The following is a 25822-nucleotide window of genomic DNA, read 5'->3' as shown; positions in this document are numbered from 1 at the left end:
GGGTGGGTTTTTTGAGGAGACAGGTGATGAAGGTGGATTTACTGGAGAGGGAGACAGTACCTGAAGAGAGCGAACCATTAACAATATCAGCTAACACCTCGATCCCATCCCCCTAACACCTGGATCACATCCCAACACCTGGATCACATCCCCAACAGCTGCACCACATCCCCAACACCTGGATCACATCCCAACACCTGGATCACATCCCCAACAGCTGCACCACATTCCCCAACACCTGAATTCCATCCCCAACACCTGTATCTCATTCCCCAACATCTGCATCACATCCCCAACACCTGTATCTCATTCCCCAACACCTGTATCTCATTCCCCAACACCTGTATCTCATTCCCCAACACCTGTATCTCATTCCCCAACACCTGGATCACATCCCCAACACCTGGAGCACATCCCAACACCTGTGTCTCATTCTCCAACACCTGGATCACATCCTCAACACCTGGATCACACCCCAACACCTGGACCACATTCCTCAACACCTGAATCCCATCCCAACACCTGGATCACATCCCCAACACCTGGATCACATCCCCAACACCTGTGTCTCATTCCCCAACACCTGGATCACATCCCCAACACCTGGATCACATCCCCAACACCTGGATCACACCCAACACCTGGACCACATTCGCCAACACCTGGGTCACATCCACAACACCTGGATCACATCCCAACACCTGCACCACATACTCCAACACCCAAATCCCATCCAACACCTGTATCTCATTCTCCAACACCTGGATCACATCCCCAACACCTGTGTCTCATTCCCCAACACCTGGATCACATCCCCAACACCTGTGTCTCATTCCCCAACACCTGGATCACATCCACAACACCTGGAGCACAACCCAACACCTGTGTCTCATTCCCCAACACTGGATCACATCCCCAACACCTGGATCACATTCCCAACACCTGGATCACATCCCCAACACCTGTGTCTCATTCCCCAACATCTGTATCTCATTCCCCAACACCTGGATCACATCCCCAACACCTGGATCACATCCCCAACACCTGGATCACACCCCAAAACCTGTATCCCATTTTCCAACACCTGGATCACATCCCCTACACCTGGACCACATTCCCCAACACCTGAATCCCATCCCAACACCTGGATCACATCCCCAACACCTGGATCACATCCCCAACACCTGTGTCTCATTCCGCAACATGTGTATCACATCCCCAACACCTGGACCACATTCCCCAACACCTGAATCCCATCCCAACGCCTGGATCACATCCCCAACACCTGTGACTCATTCCCCAACATCTGTATCACATCCCCAACACCTGGACCACATTCCCCAACACCTGAACCCCATCCCAACACCTGGATCACATCCCCAACAGCTGTATCTCATTCCCCAACACCTGGATCACATCCCCAACACCCGTGTCTCACTCCCCAACACCTGGATCACATCCCCAACGCCTGAACCCCATCCCAACACCTGGATCGCATCCCCAACACTTGTATCTCATTCCCCAACACCTGGATCGCATCCCCAACACCTGGATCACACCCCAACAACTGTATCCCATTCCCCAACACCTGGATCACATCCCCAACACCTGGATCACACCCCAACACCTGTATCCCATTCCCCAACACCTGGATCACATCCCCTACACCTGGATCACATTCCCAACACCTGGATCACACCCCAAAACCTGCATCCCATTTCCCAACACCTGGATCACATCCCCAACACCTGGATCACATCCCCTACACCTGGATCACATCCCCAACACCTGTATCACACCCAACACCTGGATCACACCCCAACACCTGGATTCCACCCCAACACCTGGATCACATTCCCCAACACCTGGATCACACCCCAACACCTGGATTCCACCCCAACACATGGGTGCTATCCCATTCTGATGCCCCTTGCCACCGCCGGGGGTGTTTTATCTCGGGCCCCCTCTACCACTGAGTAATATTCAGAACTCTTCGAAGCTCACAGGTGCTCTCACCTTTCTGGATGTTGTTTCCACAGCCGGACCAGCTGGTCCTCCGGACCTCCTCGTACACAGGTTCTAGAGAGAGAGGACAGGACAGGTCATGCACCATCCGAGAAAGGGTCCGTTCACCCACACACATGCCCCTCCACTCCACCTCCCCCTGCCCCTCTCCCCCCCAAACTCTCCCCCTCTCACCCCAACGCACTCCCCCCTCCCCACTCTCTCCCATCCCCAATGCTTCTCCACCTCCCCCACACTCTCCCCCTCTCCCCACACTCTCCCCCTCCCCCACACTCTCCCCTACCCCACACTCTCCCCCTCCCCACACTCTCCCCTACTCCACACTCTCACCCCTCCCCCACACTATTCCCCTCCCCCGCACTCTCCCCTACCCCCACACTCTCCCCCCCCACACTCGCCCCTCCCCCACACTCTCCCCTACCCCAAACTCTCCCTTCCCCACACCCTCCCCTCCCCCACACTCTCCCCCCTCCTCCACACTCTCCCCTACCCCACACTCTCCCCTCTCCTCCAAAATCTCCCCCTCCCCCACACTCTCCCCCTCCCCCACACTCTCCCCTCCCCCACACTCTCCCCCCTCCCCCACACTCTCCCCCTCCCCCCACACTCTCCCCCTCCCCCAAACTCTCCCCCTCCTCCAAACTCTCCCCCTCCCCCACACTCTCCCCCTCCCCCACACTCTCCCCTACCCCACACTCTCCCCCTCCCCCACACTCTCCCCCCTCCTCCACACTCTCCCCCCTCCCCCACACTCTCCCCTCCCCCACACTCTCCACTCCCCACACTCTCCCCTCCCCCACACTCTCCCCTCCACCACACTCTCCCCCCTCCCCCACACACACCCCCCTCCCCCACACTCTCCCCCTCACCCCACACTCTCCCCCCTCCCCCACACTCTCCCCCTCCCCCAACACTCTCCCCCTCCCCCACACTCTCCCCTCCCCCACACTCTCCCCCCTCCCCCACACTCTCCCCCTCCCCCCACACTCTCCCCCTCCCCCACACCCTCCCCTCCCCCACACTCTCCCCCCTCCCCCACACTCTCCCCTCCCCCCACACTCTCCCCCTCCTCCAAACTCTCCCCCTCCCCCACACTCTCCCCTCCCGCCCACTCTCCCCCTCCTCCACACTCTCCCCCTCCACCCACACTCTCCCCCTCCTCCAAACTCTCCCCCTCCTCCACACTCTCCCCCTCCCCCACACTCTCCAATTGCCCCCTCTCAGACTCTCACCTGTCTTGACCGGGGCGCGCACATTTGGCTGGCTGTGTGGGCTGGGGTTCGGGTAGGTGAAGGTCGGGCTGTCTGTGAACAGATTGGAGAATTAATCAGCTGTGGGCTCCACCCTCACTGACCGCGAGTCTCTGCGATCTCTCCGAGCGAGAGAAAAACGTACATTTACACACTCTTACCCTAAGCACACTCGTCAACACTTCCCCCATCACACTCACACGTCCAAAGATCAACACAGTAATCAGCAACATGCTCCACACCCTCTCCCCTGGGCCCTGCCCCCTGCCCTCTGGGCCTGGCTTCACTGGGGCCCACACCCGGGGCCTTGTTCCTTAGGCCTGGGCTTACTGGGGCCCACACCTGGGGCCCTACTCCCTGGGCTTTGCCTCACTGGGGCCCACACCCGGGGCCCTGCCCCCTGGGCCTTGCCTCACTGGGCCCCACACCCGGGGCCCTGCCCCCTGGGCCTTGCCTCACTGGGCCCCACACCCGGGGACCTGCCCCCTGGGCCTTGCCTCACTGGGCCCCACACCCGGGGACCTGCCCCCTGGGCCTGAGCCACAGTCCAGACTTACTTTCCCGGAGGTAGTTGAGGTGGGAGAGCAGGATCTCAGCATTGTAGGCTGTGGTGAGACGCATCAGGTCATCTTTGGTCATCTTGCACAGCTCCTTCCCATCGATGCTTTGGAACAAGGCGCCATCCACATCCGAGAGGCTGTATTCCTTCACCGCCCAGTCCAGCCACTGCCTCACATGGTCCTGGCTCCAGACACACGGGTCTGCGCAAAGAGAAAGGGGGAGGTCAGCTCCTGTATCTCTGATCCCAGCCCCAGACTCACTGCCCCCAGGGACCTCCCTCACCCTCCCAACTCGTAGCCCCAGCTAAGACAACCAGCTTGGGGCGGGGGGGGGGTGGTGGGGGAGGGGGTGTGGTGGTGGGAGCAGTGGATTTACTGGGAGGAGGACTGGGCCCTGGGGCAATGGGAACTTTATCACTCAACAGGGAACTGAGATCTGGAATCAGTTACCAGCAAAGGACTTTGAAGAGGAGACTGAAGGCAACAGGGGAATGGATGGGTTTCTGGGGAGAGAAGATGGATAGGTGGGATAGAGAAAGAAAGAAAGAAAGAAAGAAAGAAAGAAAGAAGTGCTCCCTCAGTACTGCCCCTCCGACAGTGCGGCGCTCCCTCAGTACTGCCCCTCCGACAGTGCGGTGCTCCCTCAGTACTGTCCCTCCGACAGTGCGGAGCTCCCTCAGTACTGCCCCTCCGACAGTGCGGCGTTCCCTCAGTACTGCCCCTCCGAAAGTGCAACGTACCCTCAGTACTGCCCCTCTGACAGTGCGGCGCTCCCTCAGTACTGCCCCTCCGACAGTGCGGCGCTCCCTCAGCACTGCCCCTCCGACAGTGCGGTGCTCCCTCAGTACTGTCCCTCCGACAGTGCGGAGCTCCCTCAGTACTGCCCCTCCGACAGTGCGGCGTTCCCTCAGTACTGCCCCTCCGAAAGTGCAACGTACCCTCAGTACTGCCCCTCTGACAGTGCGGCGCTCCCTCAGTACCGCCCCTCCGACAGTGCGGCGCTCCCTCAGTACTGCCCCTATGACAGTGCAGCGCTCCCTCAGTACTGCCCCTCAGACAGTGCAGCACTCCCTCAGTACCGCCCCTCCGACAGTGCGGCGCTCTCTCAGCACTGCCCCTATGACAGTGCGGTGCTCCCTCAGTACTGACCCTCTGACAGTGCAGCACTCCCTCAGTACCGCCCCTCCGACATGTGGCGCTCCCTCAGTACCGCCCCTCCGACGGTCCGGTGCTCCCTCAGTACTGCCCCTATGACAGTGCAGCACTCCCTCAGTACTGCCCCTCCGACAGTGCGGTGCTCCCTCAGTATTGCCCCTCCGACAGTGCAACGCACCCTCAGTACTGCCCCTCTGACAGTGCAGCTCTCCCTCAGTACTGCCCCTCCGACAGTGCAGCACTCCCTCAGTACTGCCCCTATGACAGTGCAGCACTCCCTCAGTACTGCCCCTATGACAGTGCAGCTCTCCTTCAGTACTGCCCCTCCGACAGTGCAGCACTCCCTCAGTACTGCCCCTCTGACTGTGCGGATCTCCCTCAGTGCTGCCCCTCCGACAATGCAGCGCTCCCTCAGTACTGCCCCTCCAACATTGCGGCGCTCCCTCTTACTGCCCCTCCGACAGTGCAGCACTCCCTCAGCACAGCCCCTCCTACAGTGCGGCGCTCCCTCAGTGCTGACACTCTGACAGTGCAGCATTCCCTCAGTACTGCCCCTCCTACAGTGTGGCGCTCCCTCAGTACTGACCCTCCGACAGTGCGGTGCTCCCTCAGTACTGCCTGTCCGATAGTGCGGCGCTCCCTCAGTACTGCCCCTCTGACAAGTGCGGTGCTCCCTCAGTACTGCCCCTCTGACAGTGCGGCCCTCCATCAATACTGCCCCTCCGACAGTGAGGCACTCCCTCGGTACTGCCCCTCCAACAGTTTGGCTCTACCTCAGTATCGCCCCTCCGACAGTGCGGCGCTCCCTCAGTATCGCCCCTCCGACAGTGCGGCGTTCCCTCAGTATCGCCCCTCCGACAGTGCGGCGTTCCCTCAATACTGTCCCTCCGACAGTGCGGCGCTCCCTCAGTACTGCCCCTCTGACAGTGCGGCGTTCCCTCAGTACTGCCCCTCTGACAAGTGCGGTGCTCCCTCAGTACTGCCCCTCTGACAGTGCGGCGCTCCCTCAGTACTGCCCCTCCGACAGTGCGGCGCTCCCTCAGTACTGCCCCTCCGACAGTGCGGCGCTCCCTCAGTACTGCCCCTCTGACAGTGCGGCGCTCCCTCAGTACCGCCCCTCCGACGGTCCGGTGCTCCCTCAGTACTGCCCCTATGACAGTGCAGCACTCCCTCAGTACTGCCCCTCCGACAGTGCGGCGCTCCCTCAGTACTGCCCCTCTGACAATGCGGCGCTCCCTCAGTACTGCCCCTCGGACAGTGCAGCACTCCCTCAGTACTGCCCCTCTGACAAGTGCGGTGCTCCCTCAGTACTGCCCCTCTGACAGTGCGGCGCTCCCTCAGTACTGCCCCTCTGACAATGCGGCGCTCCCTCAGTACTGCCCCTCGGACAGTGCAGCACTCCCTCAGTACTGCCGCTCCAACAGTGCGGCGCTCCCTCAGTACTGCCCCTCTGACAGTGCAGCGCTCCCTCAGTACTGCCGCTCCAACAGTGCAGGGTGGTTGGGGTTGCATTAAGGGAGAGTGGTTGGGAGATGGACACTGACACTTGGTTGAATATCAATCTGCTGAATCTATCACAGATTTTCTTCCTGCCCCTTTAAACAGAAAATTGCCTGTTTCTCCTGAAGGTGCTGCCCATTAAAGGAGTGCCACGCGGTTTGCCGTCCTCCCACTCACCACATCCCTCTCAGGGCCTCCCTGAAACCTCACAGGATGAGAAAGATTCTGGTAGAGAAATGAGCAGCACACCACCAGAGGGCGACGTGACTCCACCGTCAGATCCTCACTCCAACTGTACAGGGCGGTGGGAAACTAGTGGTCGGTTTAAAGCAGCATCTTAAAGGAGGAGAGAGAGGCAGAGAGGTTTAGGGAGGGAATTCCAGAGCTCAGGGCCCAGGCAGCTGAATGCATGGCCAGCAATGGTGGAGCGATGGAAATCGGGGGATGGTCAAGAGACTGGAATTGGAGGTTACAGAGATCTGGGAGGGTTGTAGGGGCTGGAGGATGTTACAGAGATCTGGGAGGGTTGTAGGGGCTGGAGGAGGTTACAGAAATAGGGAGGGTTGCAGGGGCTGGAGGAGGTTACAGAGATAGGGAGGGTTGTAGGGGGCTGGAGGAGGTTACAGAGATAGGGAGGGTTGTAGGGGCTGGAGGAGGTTACAGAAATAGGGAGGGTTGTAGGGGGCTGGAGGAGGTTACAGAGATAGGGAGGGTTGTAGGGGCTGGAGGAGATTACAGAGTTAGGGAGGGTTGTAGGGGGCTGGAGGAGGTTACAGAGATAGGGAGGGTTGTAGGGGGCTAGAGGAGGTTGCAGAGATGGGGAGGGTTGTAGGGGCTGGAGGAGGTTACAGAGATAGGGAGGGTTGTAGGAGCTGGAGGAGGTTACAGAGATAGGGAGGGTTGTAGGAGCTGGAGGAGGTTACAGAGATAGGGAGGGTTGTAGGAGCTGGAGGAGATTACAGAGATAGGGAGGGTTGTAGGGGCTGGAGGAGTTTACAGAGATAGGGAGGGTTGTAGGGGCTGGAGGAGGTTACAGAGATAGGGAGGGTTGTAGGGGGCTGGAGGAGGTTACAGAGATAGGGAGGGTTGTAGGGGGCTAGAGGAGGTTGCAGTGATGGGGAGGGTTGTAGGGGCTTGAGGAGGTTACAGAGATAGGGAGGGTTGTAGGAGCTGGAGGAGGTTACAGAGATAGGGAGGGTTGTAGGAGTTGGAGGAGGTTACAGAGATAGGGAGGGTTGTAGGAGCTGGAGGAGATTACAGAGATAGGGAGGGTTGTAGGGGCTGGAGGAGTTTACAGAGATAGGGAGGGTTGTAGGGGCTGGAGGAGGTTACAGAGATAGGGAGGGTTGTAGGGGCTGGAGGAGGTTACAGAGATAGGGAGGGTTGTAGGGGCTGGAGGAGGTTACAGAGTTAGGGAGGGTTGCAGGGGGCTGGAGGAGGTTACAGAGATAGGGAGGGTTGTAGGGGCAGGAGGAGGTTACAGAGATAGGGAGGGTTGTAGGGGGCTGGAGGAGGTTACAGAGATAGGGAGGGTTGTAGGGGCTGGAGGAGGTTACAGCAATAGGGAGGGTTGTAGAGGCTGGAGGAGGTTACAGAGATAGGGAGGGTTTTAGGGGCTGGAGGAGTTTACGGAGATAGGGTGGGTTGAAGGGGGCCTGGAGGAGGTTACAGAGATAGGGAGGGTTGTAGGGGCTGGAGGAGGTTACAGAGATAGGGAGGGTTGTAGGGGGCCTGGAGGAGGTTGCAGAGATAGGGAGGGTTGTAGGGGGCTGGCGGAGGTTACAGAGATAGGGAGGGTTGTAGGGGCTGGAGGAGATTACAGAGTTAGGGAGGGTTGTAGGGGGCTGGAGGAGATTACAGAGATAGGGAGGGTTGTAGGGGGCTGGAGGAGGTTACAGAGATGGGGAGGGTTGTAGGGGCTGGAGGAGGTTACAGAGATAGGGAGGGTTTTAGGAGCTGGAGGAGGTTACAGAGATAGGGAGGGTTGTAGGGGCTGAAGGAGGTTACAGAGATGGGGAGGGTTGTAGGGGCTGGAGGAGGTTACAGAGATAGGGAGGGTTGTAGGAGCTGGAGGAGGTTACAGAGATAGGGAGGGTTGTAGGGGCTGGAGGAGTTTACAGAGATAGGGAGGGTTGTAGGGGCTGGAGGAGGTTACAGAGATAGGGAGGGTTGTAGGGGTGGAGGAGGTTACAGAGATAGGGAGGGTTGTAGGGGCTGGAGGAGGTTACAGAATTAGGGAGGGTTGTAGGGGGCTGGAGGAGGTTACAGAGATAGGGAGGGTTGTAGGGGCAGGAGGAGGTTACAGAGATAGGGAAGGTTGTAGGGGGCTGGAGGAGGTTACAGAGATACGGAGGGTTGTAGGGGCTGGAGGAGCTTACAGAGATAGGGAGGTTTGTAGGGGCTGGAGGAGGTGATAGGGAGGGTTGTAGGGGTGGAGGAGGTTACAGAGATAGGGAGGGTTGTAGGGGTGGAGGAGGTTACAGAGATAGGGAGGGTTGTAGGGGCTGGAGGAGGTTACAGAGATAGGGAGGGTTGTAGGGGCTGGAGGAGGTTACAGAGATAGGGAGGGTTGTAGTGGGCTGGAGGAGGGTACAGAGATAGGGAAGGTTGTAGGGGGCTGGAGGAGATTACAGAGATAGGGAGGGTTGTAGGGGCAGGAGGAGGTTACAGAGATAGTGAGGGTTGTAGGGCTGGAGGAGGTTACAGAGATAGGGAGGGTTGTAGGGGCTGGAGGAGGTTACAGAGATAGGGAGGGTTGTAGGGGCTGGAGGAGGTTTCAGAGATAGGGAGGGTTGTAGGGGTGGAGGAGGTTACAGAGATAGGGAGGATGTAGGGGCTGGAGGCAGTTACAGAGATAGGGAGGGTTGTAGGGGGCTGGAGGAGGTTACAGAGATAGGGAGGGTTGTAGTGGGCTGGAGGAGGGTACAGAGATAGGGAGGGTTGTAGGGCCTGGAGTAGGTTACAGAGATAGGGAGGGGGCGAGGAGACCATGGAGGGGTTTGAAAACGTGGATGAGGATTTTTAAATCGAGGCGTTGCCGGACCGGGAGCTAATGTAGGTCAGCGAGCACAGGGGGGTGATGGGTGAATGGGACTCGATGCGATTTAGGACACGGGGGCAGCAGAGTTTCAGATGACCTCAAGTGTACGGAGGGTGGCAGCTGGGAGGCCGGCCAAGAGCGCACTGGAGTAGGAGTGTGAGTGTGTCAGTGTTAATGTGTCACCTGTCACAGTCTGAGTGTGTGTGTGTCACAATGTGAGTGTGCCCCTGTCACAGTGAATGTCTCACAGTGAGTGTGCCCCTATCACAGTGAGTGTGTCACAGTGAGTGCGCCCCTGTCAGTCTGAGTGTGCCGCTGTCACAGTGAGTGTGTCACAGTGCGTGTGCCCCTGTCACAGTGAGTGTGTCATAGTGAGTGTGTCCCTGTCACAGTGAGTGTGCCCCTGTCACAGTGAGTGTGCCCCTGTCACAGTCTGAGTGTGTCCCTGTCACAGTGAGTGTGCCCCTGTCACAGTGAGTTTGTACCTGCCACAGTGAGTGTGCCCCTGTCAAAGTCTGAGTGTGTCCCTGTCACAGTGAGTGTGCCCCTGTCACAGTGAGTTTGTCCCTGCCACAGTGAGTGTGCCCCTGTGAAAGTGAGTGTGTCCCCGTCACAGTCTGAGTGTGTCCCTGTCACAGTGAGTGTGCCCGCCACAGTGGGTGTGCCCCTGTCCCAGTGAGTGTGCCTCCTGTCACAGTGAGTGCGCCCCTGTCACAGTGAGTGTGCCCCTGTCACAGTGGGTGTGTCAGCTGTCACAGCCTGAGTGTGCCCCTGTCACAGTGAGTGTGTGCCCCTGTCACAGTCTGAGTGTGCCCCTGTCACAGTCTGAGTGTGTCACCTATCACAGTGAGTGTGTGCCCCGTCACAGTGAGTGTGTCACCTGTCACAGTGAGTGTGCCCCTCTCACAGTGATTCTGTCCCTGTCACAGTGAGTGTGCCCCTGTCACAGTCTGATTGTGTCACCTGTCACAGTGAGTGTGCCCCTGTCACAGTGAGAGTGTCCCTGTTACAGTGAGTGTGCCCCTGTCACAGTGATTGTGCCCCTGTGACAGTGAGTGTGCCCCTGTCACAGTGAGAGTGTCCCTGTTACAGTGAGTGTGCCCCTGTCACAGTGATTGTGCCCCTGTGACAGTGAGTGTGTCCCTGTCACAGTGAGTGTGTCCCTGTTACAGTGAGTGTGTCCCTGTCACAGTGAGTGTGTCCCTGTTACAGTGAGTGTGCCCCGTCACAGTGATTGTGCCCCTGTGACAGTGAGTGTGCCCCTGTCACAGTGATTGTGCCCCTGTGACAGTGAGTGTGTCCCTGTCACAGTGAGTGTGTCCCTGTTACAGTGAGTGTGTCCCTGTCACAGTGAGTGTGTCCCTGTTACAGTGAGTGTGCCCCTGTCACAGTGATTGTGCCCCTGTGACAGTGAGTGTGCCCCTGTCACAGTGATTGTGCCCCTGTCACAGTGAGTGTGTCCCTGTCACAGTGAGTGTGTCCCTGTTACAGTGATTGTGCCCCTGTGACAGTGAGTGTGTCCCTGTCACAGTGAGTGTGTCCCTGTTACAGTGAGTGTGCCCCGTCACAGTGATTTTGTCACCTGTCACAGAGAGTGTGTCACCTGTCACAGTGAGTGTGTCCTTGTCACAGTGAGTGTGCTCCGTCATAGTGATTTTGTCACCTGTCACAGTGAGTGTGTCTCTGTCACAGTGAGTGTGCCCCTGTCACAGTGGGTGTGTCAGCTGTCACAGCCTGAGTGTGCCCCTGTCACAGTGAGTGTGTGCCCCTGTCACAGTCTGAGTGTGCCCCTGTCACAGTCTGAGTGTGTCACCTATCACAGTGAGTGTGTGCCCCGCCACAGTGAGTGTGTCACCTGTCACAGTGAGTGTGTCCCTGTCACAGTGAGTGTGTCACCTGTCACAGTGAGTGTGTCCCTGTCACAGTGATTCTGTCCCTGTCACAGTGAGTGTGCCCCTGTCACAGTCTGATTGTTTCACCTGTCACAGTGAGTGTGCCCCTGTCACAGTCTGATTGTGTCACCTGTCACAGTGAGTGTGCCCCTGTCACAGTGAGAGTGTCCCTGTCACAATCAGTGTGCCCCGTCACAGTGAGTGTGTCCCTGTCACAGTGAGTGTGCCCCGTCACAGTGATTTTGTCACCTGTCACAGTGAGTGTGTCACCTGTCACAGTGAGTGTGTCCCTGTCACAGTGGGTGTGCCCCGTCACAGTGATTTTGTCACCTGTCACAGTGAGTGTGTCCCTGTCACAGTGAGTGTGCCCCTGTCACAGTGGGTGTGCCCCGTCACAGTGATTTTGTCACCTGTCACAGTGAGTGTGCCCCTGTCACAGTGAGAGTGTCCCTGTAACAATGAGTGTGCCCCTGTCACAGTGAGTGTGTGCCCCTGTCACAGTCTGAGTGTGCCCCGTCACAGTCTGAGTGTGTCACCTATCACAGTGAGTGTGTGCCCCGTCACAGTGAGTGTGTCACCTGTCACAGTGAGTGTGTCCCGTCACAGTGTTTCTGTCCCTGTCACAGTGAGTGTGCCCCTGTCACAGTCTGATTGTGTCACCTGTCACAGTGAGTGTGCCCCTGCCACAGTGAGAGTGTCCCTGTCACAGTGAGTGTGCCCCTGTCACAGTGAGAGTGTCCCTGTAACAATGAGTGTGCCCCTGTCACAGTGAGTGTGTGCCCCTGTCACAGTCTGAGTGTGCCCCTGTCACAGTCTGAGTGTGTCACCTATCACAGTGAGTGTGTGCCCCGTCACAGTGAGTGTGTCACCTGTCACAGTGAGTGTGTCCCGTCACAGTGTTTCTGTCCCTGTCACAGTGAGTGTGCCCCTGTCACAGTCTGATTGTGTCACCTGTCACAGTGAGTGTGCCCCTGTCACAGTGAGAGTGTCTCTGTCACAGTGAGTGTGCCCCGTCACAGTGATTTTGTCACCTGTCACAGTGAGTGTGTCACCTGTCACAGTGAGTGTGTCACCTGTCACAGTGAGTGTGCCCCTGTCACAGTGAGAATGTCCCTGTCACAGTGAGTGTGTCACCTGTCACAGTGAGTGTGCCCCTGTCACAGTGAGAATGTCCCTGTCACAGTGATTTTGTCACCTGTCACAGTGGGTGTGCCCGTCACAGTGATTTTGTCACCTGTCACAGTGAGTGTGTCACCTGTCACAGTGATTTTGTCACCTGTCACAGTGAGTGTGTCTCTGTCACAGTGAGTGTGCCCCTGTCACAGTGAGAATGTCCCTGTCACAGTGAGTGTGTCACCTGTCACAGTGAGTGTGCCCCTGTCACAGTGAGAATGTCCCTGTCACAGTGATTTTGTCACCTGTCACAGTGGGTGTGCCCGTCACAGTGATTTTGTCACCTGTCACAGTGAGTGTGTCACCTGTCACAGTGATTTTGTCACCTGTCACAGTGAGTGTGTCTCTGTCACAGTGAGTGTGCCCCTGTCACAGTGGGTGTGTCACCTGTCACAGTGATTGTGTCCCTGTCACAGTGAGTGTGCCCCTGTCACAGTCTGAGTGTGTCACCTTTCACAGTGAGTGTGTCCCTGTCACAGTGAGTGTGTCACCTGTCACAGTGAGTGTGCCCCTGTCACAGTGAGAATGTCCCTGTCACAGTGAGTGTGTCACCTGCCACAGCGGGTGTGTCACCTGTCACAGTGAGTTTGTCCCTGCCACAGTGAGTGTGCCCCTGTGAAAGTGAGTGTGTCCCCGTCACAGTCTGAGTGTGTCCCTGTCACAGTGAGTGTGCCCGCCACAGTGGGTGTGCCCCTGTCCCAGTGAGAGTGCCTCCTGTCACAGTGAGTGCGCCCCTGTCACAGTGAGTGTGCCCCTGTCACAGTGGGTGTGTCAGCTGTCACAGCCTGAGTGTGCCACTGTCACAGTGAGTGTGTGCCCCTGTCACAGTCTGAGTGTGCCCCTGTCACAGTCTGAGTGTGTCACCTATCACAGTGAGTGTGTGCCCCGTCACAGTGAGTGTGTCACCTGTCACAATGAGTGTGCCCCTCTCACAGTGATTCTGTCCCTGTCACAGTGAGTGTGCCCCTGTCACAGTCTGATTGTGTCACCTGTCACAGTGAGTGTGCCCCTGTCACAGTGAGAGTGTCCCTGTTACAGTGAGTGTGCCCCTGTCACAGTGATTGTGCCCCTGTGACAGTGAGTGTGCCCCTGTCACAGTGAGAGTGTCCCTGTTACAGTGAGTGTGCCCCTGTCACAGTGATTGTGCCCCTGTGACAGTGAGTGTGTCCCTGTTACAGTGAGTGTGTCCCTGTCACAGTGAGTGTGTCCCTGTTACAGTGAGTGTGCCCCTGTCACAGTGATTGTGCCCCTGTGACAGTGAGTGTGCCCCTGTCACAGTGATTGTGCCCCTGTGACAGTGAGTGTGTCCCTGTCACAGTGAGTGTGTCCCTGTTACAGTGAGTGTGTCCCTGTCACAGTGAGTGTGTCCCTGTTACAGTGAGTGTGCCCCTGTCACAGTGATTGTGCCCCTGTGACAGTGAGTGTGCCCCTGTCACAGTGATTGTGCCCCTGTCACAGTGAGTGTGTCCCTGTCACAGTGAGTGTGTCCCTGTTACAGTGAGTGTGCCCCGTCACAGTGATTCTGTCACCTGTCACAGTGAGTGTGTCCTTGTCCCAGTGAGTGTGCCCCGTCACAGTGATTTTGTCACCTGTCACAGAGAGTGTGTCACCTGTCACAGTGAGTGTGTCATTGTCACAGTGAGTGTGCCCCTGTCACAGTGATTGTGCCCCTGTGACAGTGAGTGTGTCCCTGTCACAGTGAGTGTGTCCCTGTTACAGTGAGTGTGCCCTGTCACAGTGATTTTGTCACCTGTCACAGAGAGTGTGTCACCTGTCACAGTGAGTGTGTCCTTGTCACAGTGAGTGTGCTCCGTCATAGTGATTTTGTCACCTGTCACAGTGAGTGTGTCTCTGTTACAGTGAGTGTGCCCCTATCACAGTGGGTGTGTCAGCCGTCACAGCCTGAGTGTGCCCCTGTCACAGTGAGTGTGTGCCCCTGTCACAGTCTGAGTGTGCCCCTGTCACAGTCTGAGTGTGTCACCTATCACAGTGAGTGTGTGCCCCGCCACAGTGAGTGTGTCACCTGTCACAGTGAGTGTGTCCCTGTCACAGTGATTCTGTCCCTGTCACAGTGAGTGTGCCCCTGTCACAGTCTGATTGTGTCACCTGTCACAGTGAGTGTGCCCCTGTCACAGTCTGATTGTGTCACCTGTCACAGTGAGTGTGCCCCTGTCACAGTGAGAGTGTCCCTGTCACAATCAGTGTGCCCCTGTCACAGTGAGTGTGTCCCTGTCACAGTGAGTGTGCCCCGTCACAGTGATTTTGTCACCTGTCACAGTGAGTGTGTCACCTGTCACAGTGAGTGTGTCCCTGTCACAGTGGGTGTGCCCCGTCACAGTGATTTTGTCACCTGTCACAGTGAGTGTGTCCCTGTCACAGTGAGTGTGCCCCTGTCACAGTGGGTGTGCCCCGTCACAGTGATTTTGTCACCTGTCACAGTGAGTGTGCCCCTGTCACAGTGAGAGTGTCCCTGTAACAATGAGTGTGCCCCTGTCACAGTGAGTGTGTGCCCCTGTCACAGTCTGAGTGTGCCCCTGTCACAGTCTGAGTGTGTCACCTATCACAGTGAGTGTGTGCCCCGTCACAGTGAGTGTGTCACCTGTCACAGTGAGTGTGTCCCGTCACAGTGTTTCTGTCCCTGTCACAGTGAGTGTGCCCCTGTCACAGTCTGATTGTGTCACCTGTCACAGTGAGTGTGCCCCTGTCACAGTGAGAGTGTCCCTGTAACAATGAGTGTGCCCCTGTCACAGTGAGTGTGTGCCCCTGTCACAGTCTGAGTGTGCCCCTGTCACAGTCTGAGTGTGTCACCTATCACAGTGAGTGTGTGCCCCGTCACAGTGAGTGTGTCACCTGTCACAGTGAGTGTGTCACCTGTCACAGTGAGTGTGTCCCGTCACAGTGTTTCTGTCCCTGTCACAGTGAGTGTGCCCCTGTCACAGTCTGATTGTGTCACCTGTCACAGTGAGTGTGCCCCTGTCACAGTGAGAGTGTCTCTGTCACAGTGAGTGTGCCCCGTCACAGTGATTTTGTCACCTGTCACAGTGAGTGTGTCACCTGTCACAGTGAGTGTGCCCCTGTCACAGTGAGAATGTCCCTGTCACAGTGAGTGTGTCACCTGTCACAGTGAGTGTGCCCCTGTCACAGTGAGAATGTCCATGTCACAGTGATTTTGTCACCTGTCACAGTGGGTGTGCCCGTCACAGTGATTTTGTCACCTGTCACAGTGAGTGTGTCACCTGTCACAGTGATTTTGTCACCTGTCACAGTGAGTGTGTCTCTGTCACAGTGAGTGTGCCCCTGTCACAGTGGGTGTGTCACCTGTCACAGTGATTGTGTCCCTGTCACAGTGAGTGTGCCCCTGTCACAGTCTGAGTGTGTCACCTTTCACAGTGAGTGTGTCCCTGTCACAGTGAGTGTGTCACCTGTCACAGTGAGTGTGCCCCTGTCACAGTGAGAATGTCCCTGTCACAGTGAGTGTGTCACCTGCCACAGTGGGTGTGTCACCTGTTACAGTGAGTTTGTCCCTGCCACAGTGAGTGTGCCCCTGTGAAAGTGAGTGTGTCCCCGTCACAGTCTGAGTGTGTCCCTGTCACAGTGAGTGTGCCCGCCACAGTGGGTGTGCCCCTGTCCCAGTGAGTGTGCCTCCTGTCACAGTGAGTGCGCCCCTGTCACAGTGAGTGTGCCCCTGTCACAGTGGGTGTGTCAGCTGTCACAGCCTGAGTGTGCCCCTGTCACAGTGAGTGTGTGCCCCTGTCACAGTCTGAGTGTGCCCCTGTCACAGTCTGAGTGTGTCACCTATCACAGTGAGTGTGTGCCCCGTCACAGTGAGTGTGTCACCTGTCACAGTGAGTGTGCCCCTCTCACAGTGATTCTGTCCCTGTCACAGTGAGTGTGCCCCTGTCACAGTCTGATTGTGTCACCTGTCACAGTGAGTGTGCCCCTGTCACAGTGAGAGTGTCCCTGTTACAGTGAGTGTGCCCCTGTCACAGTGATTGTGCCCCTGTGACAGTGAGTGTGCCCCTGTCACAGTGAGAGTGTCCCTGTTACAGTGAGTGTGCCCCTGTCACAGTGATTGTGCCCCTGTGACAGTGAGTGTGTCCCTGTCACAGTGAGTGTGTCCCTGTTACAGTGAGTGTGTCCCTGTCACAGTGAGTGTGTCCCTGTTACAGTGAGTGTGCCCCTGTCACAGTGATTGTGCCCCTGTGACAGTGAGTGTGCCCCTGTCACAGTGATTGTGCCCCTGTGACAGTGAGTGTGTCCCTGTCACAGTGAGTGTGTCCCTGTTACAGTGAGTGTGTCCCTGTCACAGTGAGTGTGTCCCTGTTACAGTGAGTGTGCCCCTGTCACAGTGATTGTGCCCCTGTGACAGTGAGTGTGCCCCTGTCACAGTGATTGTGCCCCTGTCACAGTGAGTGTGTCCCTGTCACAGTGAGTGTGTCCCTGTTACAGTGAGTGTGCCCCGTCACAGTGATTCTGTCACCTGTCACAGTGAGTGTGTCCTTGTCCCAGTGAGTGTGCCCCGTCACAGTGATTTTGTCACCTGTCACAGAGAGTGCGTCACCTGTCACAGTGAGTGTGTCATTGTCACAGTGAGTGTGCCCCTGTCACAGTGAGTGTGTCCCTGTTACAGTGAGTGTGCCCCGTCACAGTGATTTTGTCACCTGTCACAGAGAGTGTGTCACCTGTCACAGTGAGTGTGTCCTTGTCACAGTGAGTGTGCTCCGTCATAGTGATTTTGTCACCTGTCACAGTGAGTGTGTCTCTGTCACAGTGAGTGTGCCCCTGTCACAGTGGGTGTGTCAGCTGTCACAGCCTGAGTGTGCCGCTGTCACAGTGAGTGTGTGCCCCTGTCACAGTCTGAGTGTGCCCCTGTCACAGTCTGAGTGTGTCACCTATCACAGTGAGTGTGTGCCCCGCCACAGTGAGTGTGTCACCTGTCACAGTGAGTGTGTCCCTGTCACAGTGATTCTGTCCCTGTCACAGTGAGTGTGTCACCTGTCACAGTGAGTGTGTCCCTGTCACAGTGATTCTGTCCCTGTCACAGTGAGTGTGCCCCTGTCACAGTCTGATTGTGTCACCTGTCACAGTGAGTGTGCCCCTGTCACAGTCTGATTGTGTCACCTGTCACAGTGAGTGTGCCCCTGTCACAGTGAGAGTGTCCCTGTCACAAGCAGTGTGCCCCTGTCACAGTGAGTGTGTCCCTGTCACAGTGAGTGTGCCCCGTCACAGTGATTTTGTCACCTGTCACAGTGAGTGTGTCACCTGTCACAGTGAGTGTGTCCCTGTCACAGTGGGTGTGCCCCGTCACAGTGATTTTGTCACCTGTCACAGTGAGTGTGTCCCTGTCACAGTGAGTGTGCCCCTGTCACAGTGGGTGTGCCCCGTCACAGTGATTTTGTCACCTGTCACAGTGAGTGTGCCCCTGTCACAGTGAGAGTGTCCCTGTAACAATGAGTGTGCCCCTGTCACAGTGAGTGTGTGCCCCTGTCACAGTCTGAGTGTGCCCCTGTCACAGTCTGAGTGTGTCACCTATCACAGTGAGTGTGTGCCCCGTCACAGTGAGTGTGTCACCTGTCACAGTGAGTGTGTCCCGTCACAGTGTTTCTGTCCCTGTCACAGTGAGTGTGCCCCTGTCACAGTCTGATTGTATCACCTGTCACAGTGAGTGTGCCCCTGTCACAGTGAGAGTGTCCCTGTCACAGTGAGTGTGCCCCTGTCACAGTGAGAGTGTCCCTGTAACAATGAGTGTGCCCCTGTCACAGTGAGTGTGTGCCCCTGTCACAGTCTGAGTGTGCCCCTGTCACAGTCTGAGTGTGTCACCTATCACAGTGAGTGTGTGCCCCGTCACAGTGAGTGTGTCACCTGTCACAGTGAGTGTGTCCCGTCACAGTGTTTCTGTCCCTGTCACAGTGAGTGTGCCCCTGTCACAGTCTGATTGTGTCACCTGTCACAGTGAGTGTGCCCCTGTCACAGTGAGAGTGTCTCTGTCACAGTGAGTGTGCCCCGTCACAGTGATTTTGTCACCTGTCACAGTGAGTGTGTCACCTGTCACAGTGAGTGTGTCATGTGTCACAGTGTGTGTGCCCCTGTCACAGTGAGAATGTCCCTGTCACAGTGAGTGTGTCACCTGTCACAGTGAGTGTGCCCCTGTCACAGTGAGAATGTCCCTGTCACAGTGATTTTGTCACCTGTCACAGTGGGTGTGCCCGTCACAGTGATTTTGTCACCTGTCACAGTGAGTGTGTCACCTGTCACAGTGATTTTGTCACCTGTCACAGTGAGTGTGTCTCTGTCACAGTGAGTGTGCCCCTGTCACAGTGGGTGTGTCACCTGTCACAGTGATTGTGTCCCTGTCACAGTGAGTGTGCCCCTGTCACAGTCTGTGTGTCACCTTTCACAGTGAGTGTGTCCCTGTCACAGTGAGTGTGTCACCTGTCACAGTGAGTGTGCCCCTGTCACAGTGAGTGTGTCCCTGTCACAGTGAGTGTGTCCCTGTCACAGTGAGAATGTCCCTGTCACAGTCTGAGTGTGTCACCTGCCACAGTGAGTGTGTCCCTGTCACAGTGAGTGTGTCACCTGTCACAGTGGGTGTGTCACCTGTCACAGTGGGTGTGCCCCTGTGACAGTGAGTGTGTCCCTGTCACAGTGAGTGTGTCACCTGCCACAGTGAGTGTGTCACCTGCCACAGTGAGTGTGTCCCTGTCACAGTGGGTGTGCCCCTGTGACAGTGAGTGTGTCCCTGTCACAGTGAGTGTGTCACCTGTCACAGTGGGTGTGCCCCTGTGACAGTGAGTGTGTCCCTGTCACAGTGAGTGTGTCCCTGTCACAGTGAGTGTGTCCCTGTCACAGTGAGTGTGTCACCTGTCACAGTGAGTGTGTCCCTGTCACAGTGAGTGTGTCACCTGTCACAGTGAGTGTGTCCCTGTCACAGTGAGTGTGTCACCTGTCACAGTGAGTGTGTCCCTGTCACAGTGAGTGTGTCCCTGTCACAGTCTGAGTGTGTCACCTGTCACAGTGAGTGTGTCCCTGTCACAGTGAGTGTGTCCCTGTCACAGTGAGAATGTCCCTGTCACAGTCTGAGTGTGTCACCTGCCACAGTGGGTGTGTCACCTGTCACAGTGAGTGTGTCACCTGTCACAGTGAGTGTGTCCCTGTCACAGTGAGTGTGTCCCTGTCACAGTGAGTGTGTCACCTGCCACAGTGAGTGTGTCACCTGCCACAGTGAGTGTGTCCCTGTCACAGTGGGTGTGTCACCTGTCACAGTGGGTGTGCCCCTGTGACAGTGAGTGTGTCCCTGTCACAGTGAGTGTGTCACCTGTCACAGTGGGTGTGCCCCTGTGACAGTGAGTGTGTCCCTGTCACAGTGAGTGTGTCCCTGTCACAGTGAGTGTGTCCCTGTCACAGTGAGTGTGTCACCTGCCACAGTGAGTGTGTCCCTGTCACAGTGAGTGTGTCCCTGTCACAGTGAGTGTGCCACCTGTCACAGTGAGAATGTCCCTGTCACAGTCTGAGTGTGTCACCTGCCACAGTGGGTGTGTCACCTGTCACAGTCTGAGTGTGTCACCTGTCACAGTGAGTGTGCCCCTGTCACAGTCTGAGTGTGTCACCTGACACAGTGAGTGTGCCCCTGTCACAGTCTGAGTGTGTCACCTGTCACAGTGAGTGTGCCACCTGTCACAGTGAGTGTGTCCCTGTCACAGTCTGAGTGTGTCACCTGACACAGTGAGTGTGCCCCTGTCACAGTGAGTGTGTCACCTGTCACAGTGAGTGTGCCCCTGTCACAGTGAGTGTGTCACCTGTCACAGTGAGTGTGCCACCTGTCACAGTGAGTGTGTCCCTGTCACAGTGAGAATGTCCCTGTCACAGTCTGAGTGTGTCCCTGCCACAGTGGGTGTGTCACCAGTCACAGTCTGAGTGTGTCACCTGTCACAGTGAGTGTGCCACCTGTCACAGTCTGATTGTGTCACCTGTCACAGTGAGTGTGTTCCTGTCACAGTCTGATTGTGTCACCTGTCACAGTGAGTGTGTTCCAGTCACAGTCTGATTGTGTCACCTGTCACAGTGAGTGTGTTCCAGTCACAGTCTGATTGTGTCACCTGTCACAGTGAGTGTGTTCCAGTCACAGTCTGATTGTGTCACCTGTCACAGTGAGTGTGTCCCTGTCACAGTCTGAGTGTGTCACCTGTCACAGTGAGTGTGCCCGCCACAGTCTGAGTGTGTCACCTGTCACAGTGAGTGTGCCCGCCACAGTGGGTATGCCCCTGTCACAGTGAGTGTGTCCCTGTCACAGTGATTGTGTCCCTGTCACAGTGAGAATGTCCCTGTCACAGTCTGAGTGTGTCACCTGTCACAGTGGGTTTGTCACCTGTCACAGTCTGAGTGTGTCACCTGTCACAGTGAGTGTGCCCCTGTCACAGTCTGAGTGTGTCACCTGTCACAGTGAGTGTGCCCCTGTCACAGTGAGAATGTCCCTGTCACAGTCTGAGTGTGTCACCTGTCACAGTGAGTGTGTTCCAGTCACAGTCTGAGTGTGTCACCTGTCACAGTGAGTGTGCCACCTGTCACAGTGAGTGTGCGACCTGTCACAGTGAGTGTGTCACCTGTCACAGTGATTGTGTCCCTGTCACAGTGATTGTGTCCCTGTCACAGTCTGAATGTGTCACCTGTCACAGTGAGTGTGTCCCTGTCACAGTCTGAGTGTGTCACCTGTCACAGTGAGTGTGTCCCTGTCACAGTCTGAGTGTGTCACCTGACACAGTGAGTGTGCCCCTGTCACAGTGAGTGTGCCACCTGTCACAGTGAGTGTGTCCCTGTCACAGTCTGAGTGTGTCACCTGACACAGTGAGTGTGTCCCTGTCACAGTCTGAGCGTGTCACCTGTCACAGTGAGTGTGTTCCAGTCACAGTCTGATTGTGTCACCTGTCACAGTGAGTGTGTCCCTGTCACAGTCTGATTGTGTCACCTGTCACAGTGAGTGTGCCCCTGTCACAGTGAGTGTGCCACCTGTCACAGTGAGTGTGTCACCTGTCACAGTGAGTGTGTTCCAGTCACAGTCTGATTGTGTCACCTGTCACAGTGAGTGTGTTCCAGTCACAGTCTGATTGTGTCACCTGTCACAGTGAGTGTGTCCCTGTCACAGTCTGAGTGTGTCACCTGTCACAGTGAGTGTGCCCGCCACAGTGGGTGTGCCACCTGTCACAGTGAGCATGCCACCTGTCACAGTGAATGTGCCCGCCACAGTCTGAGTGTGCCCCTGTCACAGTGAGTGTGTCACCTGTCACAGTTTGAGTGTGCCCCTGTCACAGTGAGTGTGTCACCTGTCACAGTTTGAGTGTGCCCCTGTCACAGTTTGAGTGTGCCCCTGTCACAGTGAGTGTGTCCCTGTCACAGTCTGAGTGTGTTACCTGTCACAGTGAGTGTGTCCCTGTCACAGTGAGTGTGTCCCTGTCACAGTGAGTGTGCCCCTGTCACAGTCTGAGTGTGTCCCTGTCACAGTGAGTGTGTCCCTGTCAGAGTGAGTGTGTCACCTGTCACAGTGAGTGTGCCCCGTCATAGTGATTTTGTCACCTGTCACAGTGAGTGTGTCCCTGTCACAGTGAGTGTGCCCCTGTCACAGTGGGTGTGTCACCTGTCACAGTGATTGTGTCCCTGTCACAGTGAGAATCTCCCTGTCACAGTCTGAGTGTGTCACCTGTCACAGTGAGTGTGCCACCTGTCACAGTGAGTGTGTCACCTGTCACAGTGAGTGTGTCCCTGTCACAGTGAGTGTGTCCCTGTCACAGTGAGTGTGCCACCTGTCACAGTGAGTGTGTCACCTGTCACAGTGATTGTGTCCCTGTCACAGTGAGTGTGCCACCTGTCACAGTGAGTGTGTCACCTGTCACAGTGATTGTGTCCCTGTCACAGTGAGTGTGTCCCTGTCACAGTCTGAGTGTGTCACCTGTCACATTGAGTGTGTCCCTATCACAGTCTGAGTGTGCCACCTGTCACAGTGAGTGTGCCCGCCACAGTGAGTGAGCCCCTGTCACAGTGGGTCTGTCACCTGTCACAGTGAGTGTGCCCCTGTCACAGTGAGTGTGTCACCTCTCACAGTGAGTGTGCCCCTCTCACAGTGAGTGTGCCCCTCTCACAGTCTGAGTCTGTCACCTGTCACAGTCTGAGTGTGCCCCTGTCACAGTGAGTGTGTCACCTGTCACAGTTTGAGTGTGCCCCGTCACAGTGAGTGTGTCCCTGTCACAGTCTGAGTGTGTTACCTGTCACAGTGAGTGTGCCCCTGTCACAGTGAGTGTGTCCCTGTCATAGTGAGTGTGCCCCATCACAGTCTGAGTGTGTCCCTGTCACAGTGAGTGTGTCACCTGTCACAGTGAGTGTGGCCCTGTCACAGTCTGAGTGTGTCCCTGTCACAGTGAGTGTGTCCCTGTCACAGTGAGTGTGTCACCTGTCACAGCGAGTGTGCCCCTGTCACAGTCTGAGTGTGTCCCTGTCACAGCGAGTGTGTCCCTGTCACAGTGGGTGTGCCCCGTCACAGTGATTGTGCCTCTGTCACAGTGAGTGTGTCACCTTTCACAGTGAGTGTGCCCCGTCACAGTCTGAGTGTGTCCCTGTCACAGTGAGTGTGCCCCTGTCACAGTGAGTGTGTCACCTTTCACAGAGAGTGTGCCCCATCACAGTGAGTATTTCACCTGTCACAGTGAGTGTGCCCCTGTTAGTGAGTGTGCCCCTGTCACAGTGAGTGTGTCACAGTGAGTGTGCCCCTGTCACAGTGAGTGTGTCACCTTTCACAGAGAGTGTGCCCCATCACAGTGAGTATTTCACCTGTCACAGTGAGTGTGCCCCTGTTAGTGAGTGTGCCCCTGTCACAGTGAGTGTGTCACAGTGAGTGTGTCCCTGTCACAGTGAGTGTGCCCCTGTCACAGTCTGAGTGTGTCACCTGTCACATTGAGTGTGTCCCTGTCACAGTGAGAGTGCCACTGTCACAGTCTGAGTGTGTCACCTGTCACAGTGAGTGTGCCCCTGTCACAGTGAGTGTGTCCCTGTCACAGTCTCAGTGTGCCCCTGTCACAGTGAGTGTGTCACAGTGAGTGTCTCCCTGTCACAGTCCAAGTGTGCCCCTGTCACAATGAGTGTGTCACAGTGAGTGTGTCCCTGTCACAGTGAGTGTGCCCCTGTCACAGTGAGTGTGTCACCTGTCACAGTGAGTGTGTCCCTGTCACAGTGAGTGTGTCCCTGTCACAGTCTGTGTGTCACCTGTCACAGTGAGTGTGCCCCTGTCACAGTGAGTGTGTCCCTGTCACAGTCTGAGTGTGCCCCATTACAGTGAGTGTGTAACAGTGAGTGCCTCCCTGTCACAGTCCGAGTGTGCCCCGTCACAATGAGTGTGTCACAGTGAGTGTGTCCCTGTCACAGTGAGTGTGCCCCGTCACAGTGAGTGTGTCACCTGTCACAGTGAGTGTCTCCCTGTCACAGTGAGTGTGCCCCTGTCAGTGAGTGTGCCCCATCAGTGTGTGTGTCACCTGTCACAGTGAGTGTGCCCCTGTCAGTGAGTGTGCCCCTGTCACAGTCTGAGTGTGCTCCTGTCACAGTCTGAGTGTGCCCCTGTCAGTGAGTGTGCCCCTGTCAGTGAGTGTGCCCCTGTCAGTGAGTGTGCCGCTGTCAGGGAGAGTGTCACCAGTCACAGTCTGAGTGTGTCATATGTCACAGTGAGTGTGCCCCTTTCACAGTGTGAGTGTGTCACCTGTCACAGTGAGTGTGCCCCTGTCAATGAGTGTGCCCCTGTCAGTGAGTATGTCCCTGTCACAGTGAGTGTGTCCCTGTCACAGTGAATGTGTCACCTGTCACAGTCTGAGTGTGTCACCTGTCACAGTGAGTGTGCCCCTGTCAATGAGTGTCCCCCTGTCAGTGAGTATGTCCCTGTCACAGTGAGTGTGTCCCTGTCACAGTGAATGTGTCACCTGTCACAGTCTGAGTGTGTCACCTGTCACAGTGAGTGTGCCCCTGTCAATGAGTGTGCCCCTGTCAGTGAGTATGTCCCTGTCGCAGTGAGTGTGTCCCTGTCACAGTGAATGTGTCACCTGTCACAGTCTGAGTGTGGCACCTGTCACAGTGAGTGTGCCTCTGTCAGTGAGTGTGCCCCTGTCACAGTGGGTGTGCCCCTGTCACAGTCTGAGTGTGAGTGTGTCACAGTCTGAGTGTGGCACAGTCTGAGTGTGCCTTAACCCCTGTCTCCAGAGTCTATCGATGCCGCCTCACCTGCCGGTACGATAACCCGTTTCTCGTTGTTCGTGCTGTTTGGCGGGCTGTCCCTCTGCTCACTGTACCCAGGCGGGTATGGGGCTTGACTGGTCTCAGTCCCACTCAGCATCTTGATCCGTCTGACAACACTGCAGTCTACGGGAGACTCTCTGTGGGATGAAAAGGAAGATCATGCCAAGTTGAATGATTGGTTCCGTGAGTAGCCAGTGACCCTTGAACTGGAGTCTGAGCTGAGTTGAGTTCAGGGTAAATCTGCTCTTTCGCTCCTGAATTCCCTATTGGATATATTGGCGACTATCTTATATTTATGGCCCCTAATTTGCTCTTCCCCACAAGTGGAAACACACTCTATGTGTCATGTCAAACCCTTTCATAATTTTAAAGCCCTCTATCAGGTCACCTCTCAGCCTTCTTATTTCAAGAGAAAAGAGCCCCAGCCTGTTCATCCTTTCCTGATAGGTATACACTCATTCTTTTAAATCTATTATGCACCCTCTCTAGTGCCTCTATATCCTTTTTATAATATGGGGACCAGTACTGTGAACAGTGCTCCAAGTGCGGTCTAACCATGGTATATGGAGACCGGAACTGTGCACAATGCTCCAAGTGCGATCCAACCAAGGTATATAGAGACTAGAACTGTGCACAATGCTCCAGGTGTGGTCTAACCAAGGTATATAGAGACCAGAACTGTGCACAGTGCTCCAAGTGTGGTCTAACCAAGGTATATAGAGACCAGAACTGTGCACAGTGCTCCAAGTGTGGTCTAACCAAGGTATACGGAGACCAGAACTGTGCACAGTGCTCCAAGTGTGGTCTAACCGAGGTATATGGAGACCAGAACTGTGCACAATGCTCCAAGTGCGGTCTAACCAAGGTATATAGAGACTAGAACTGTGCACAATGCTCCAGGTGTGGTCTAACCAAGGTTTATAGAGACCAGAACTGTGCACAATGCTCCAAGTGCGGTATAAC

General features: G+C 56.1%; 1 protein-coding gene across 2 annotated transcripts in view; it reads right to left on the bottom strand.

Annotated features, from left to right (window-relative positions):
* The window catches only part of LOC147110188 (retroviral integration site protein Fli-1 homolog), a 184540-nt gene that overhangs the window by 25059 nt on the left and 133659 nt on the right, over positions 1 to 25822 (bottom strand). For both annotated transcript variants that reach the window (XM_086004115.1, XM_086004116.1), the window contains exons 3-6: positions 24845 to 24996; positions 3833 to 4036; positions 3258 to 3329; positions 2017 to 2079 (exon numbers count right to left, since the gene is read on the bottom strand). In XM_086004115.1, the coding sequence (XP_085860241.1) occupies positions 2017 to 2079; positions 3258 to 3329; positions 3833 to 4036; positions 24845 to 24996 (491 nt within the window). The remainder of the gene's footprint in view (positions 1 to 2016; positions 2080 to 3257; positions 3330 to 3832; positions 4037 to 24844; positions 24997 to 25822) is intronic.

The sequence above is a fragment of the Somniosus microcephalus genome, chromosome 12, assembly GCF_052327205.1.
Source record: "Somniosus microcephalus isolate GS21.2 chromosome 12, FLI_Smic_1.0, whole genome shotgun sequence".
Taxonomy (NCBI): Eukaryota; Metazoa; Chordata; class Chondrichthyes; order Squaliformes; family Somniosidae; genus Somniosus; species Somniosus microcephalus.
This window is presented reverse-complemented; position numbering and strand designations above follow the sequence as displayed.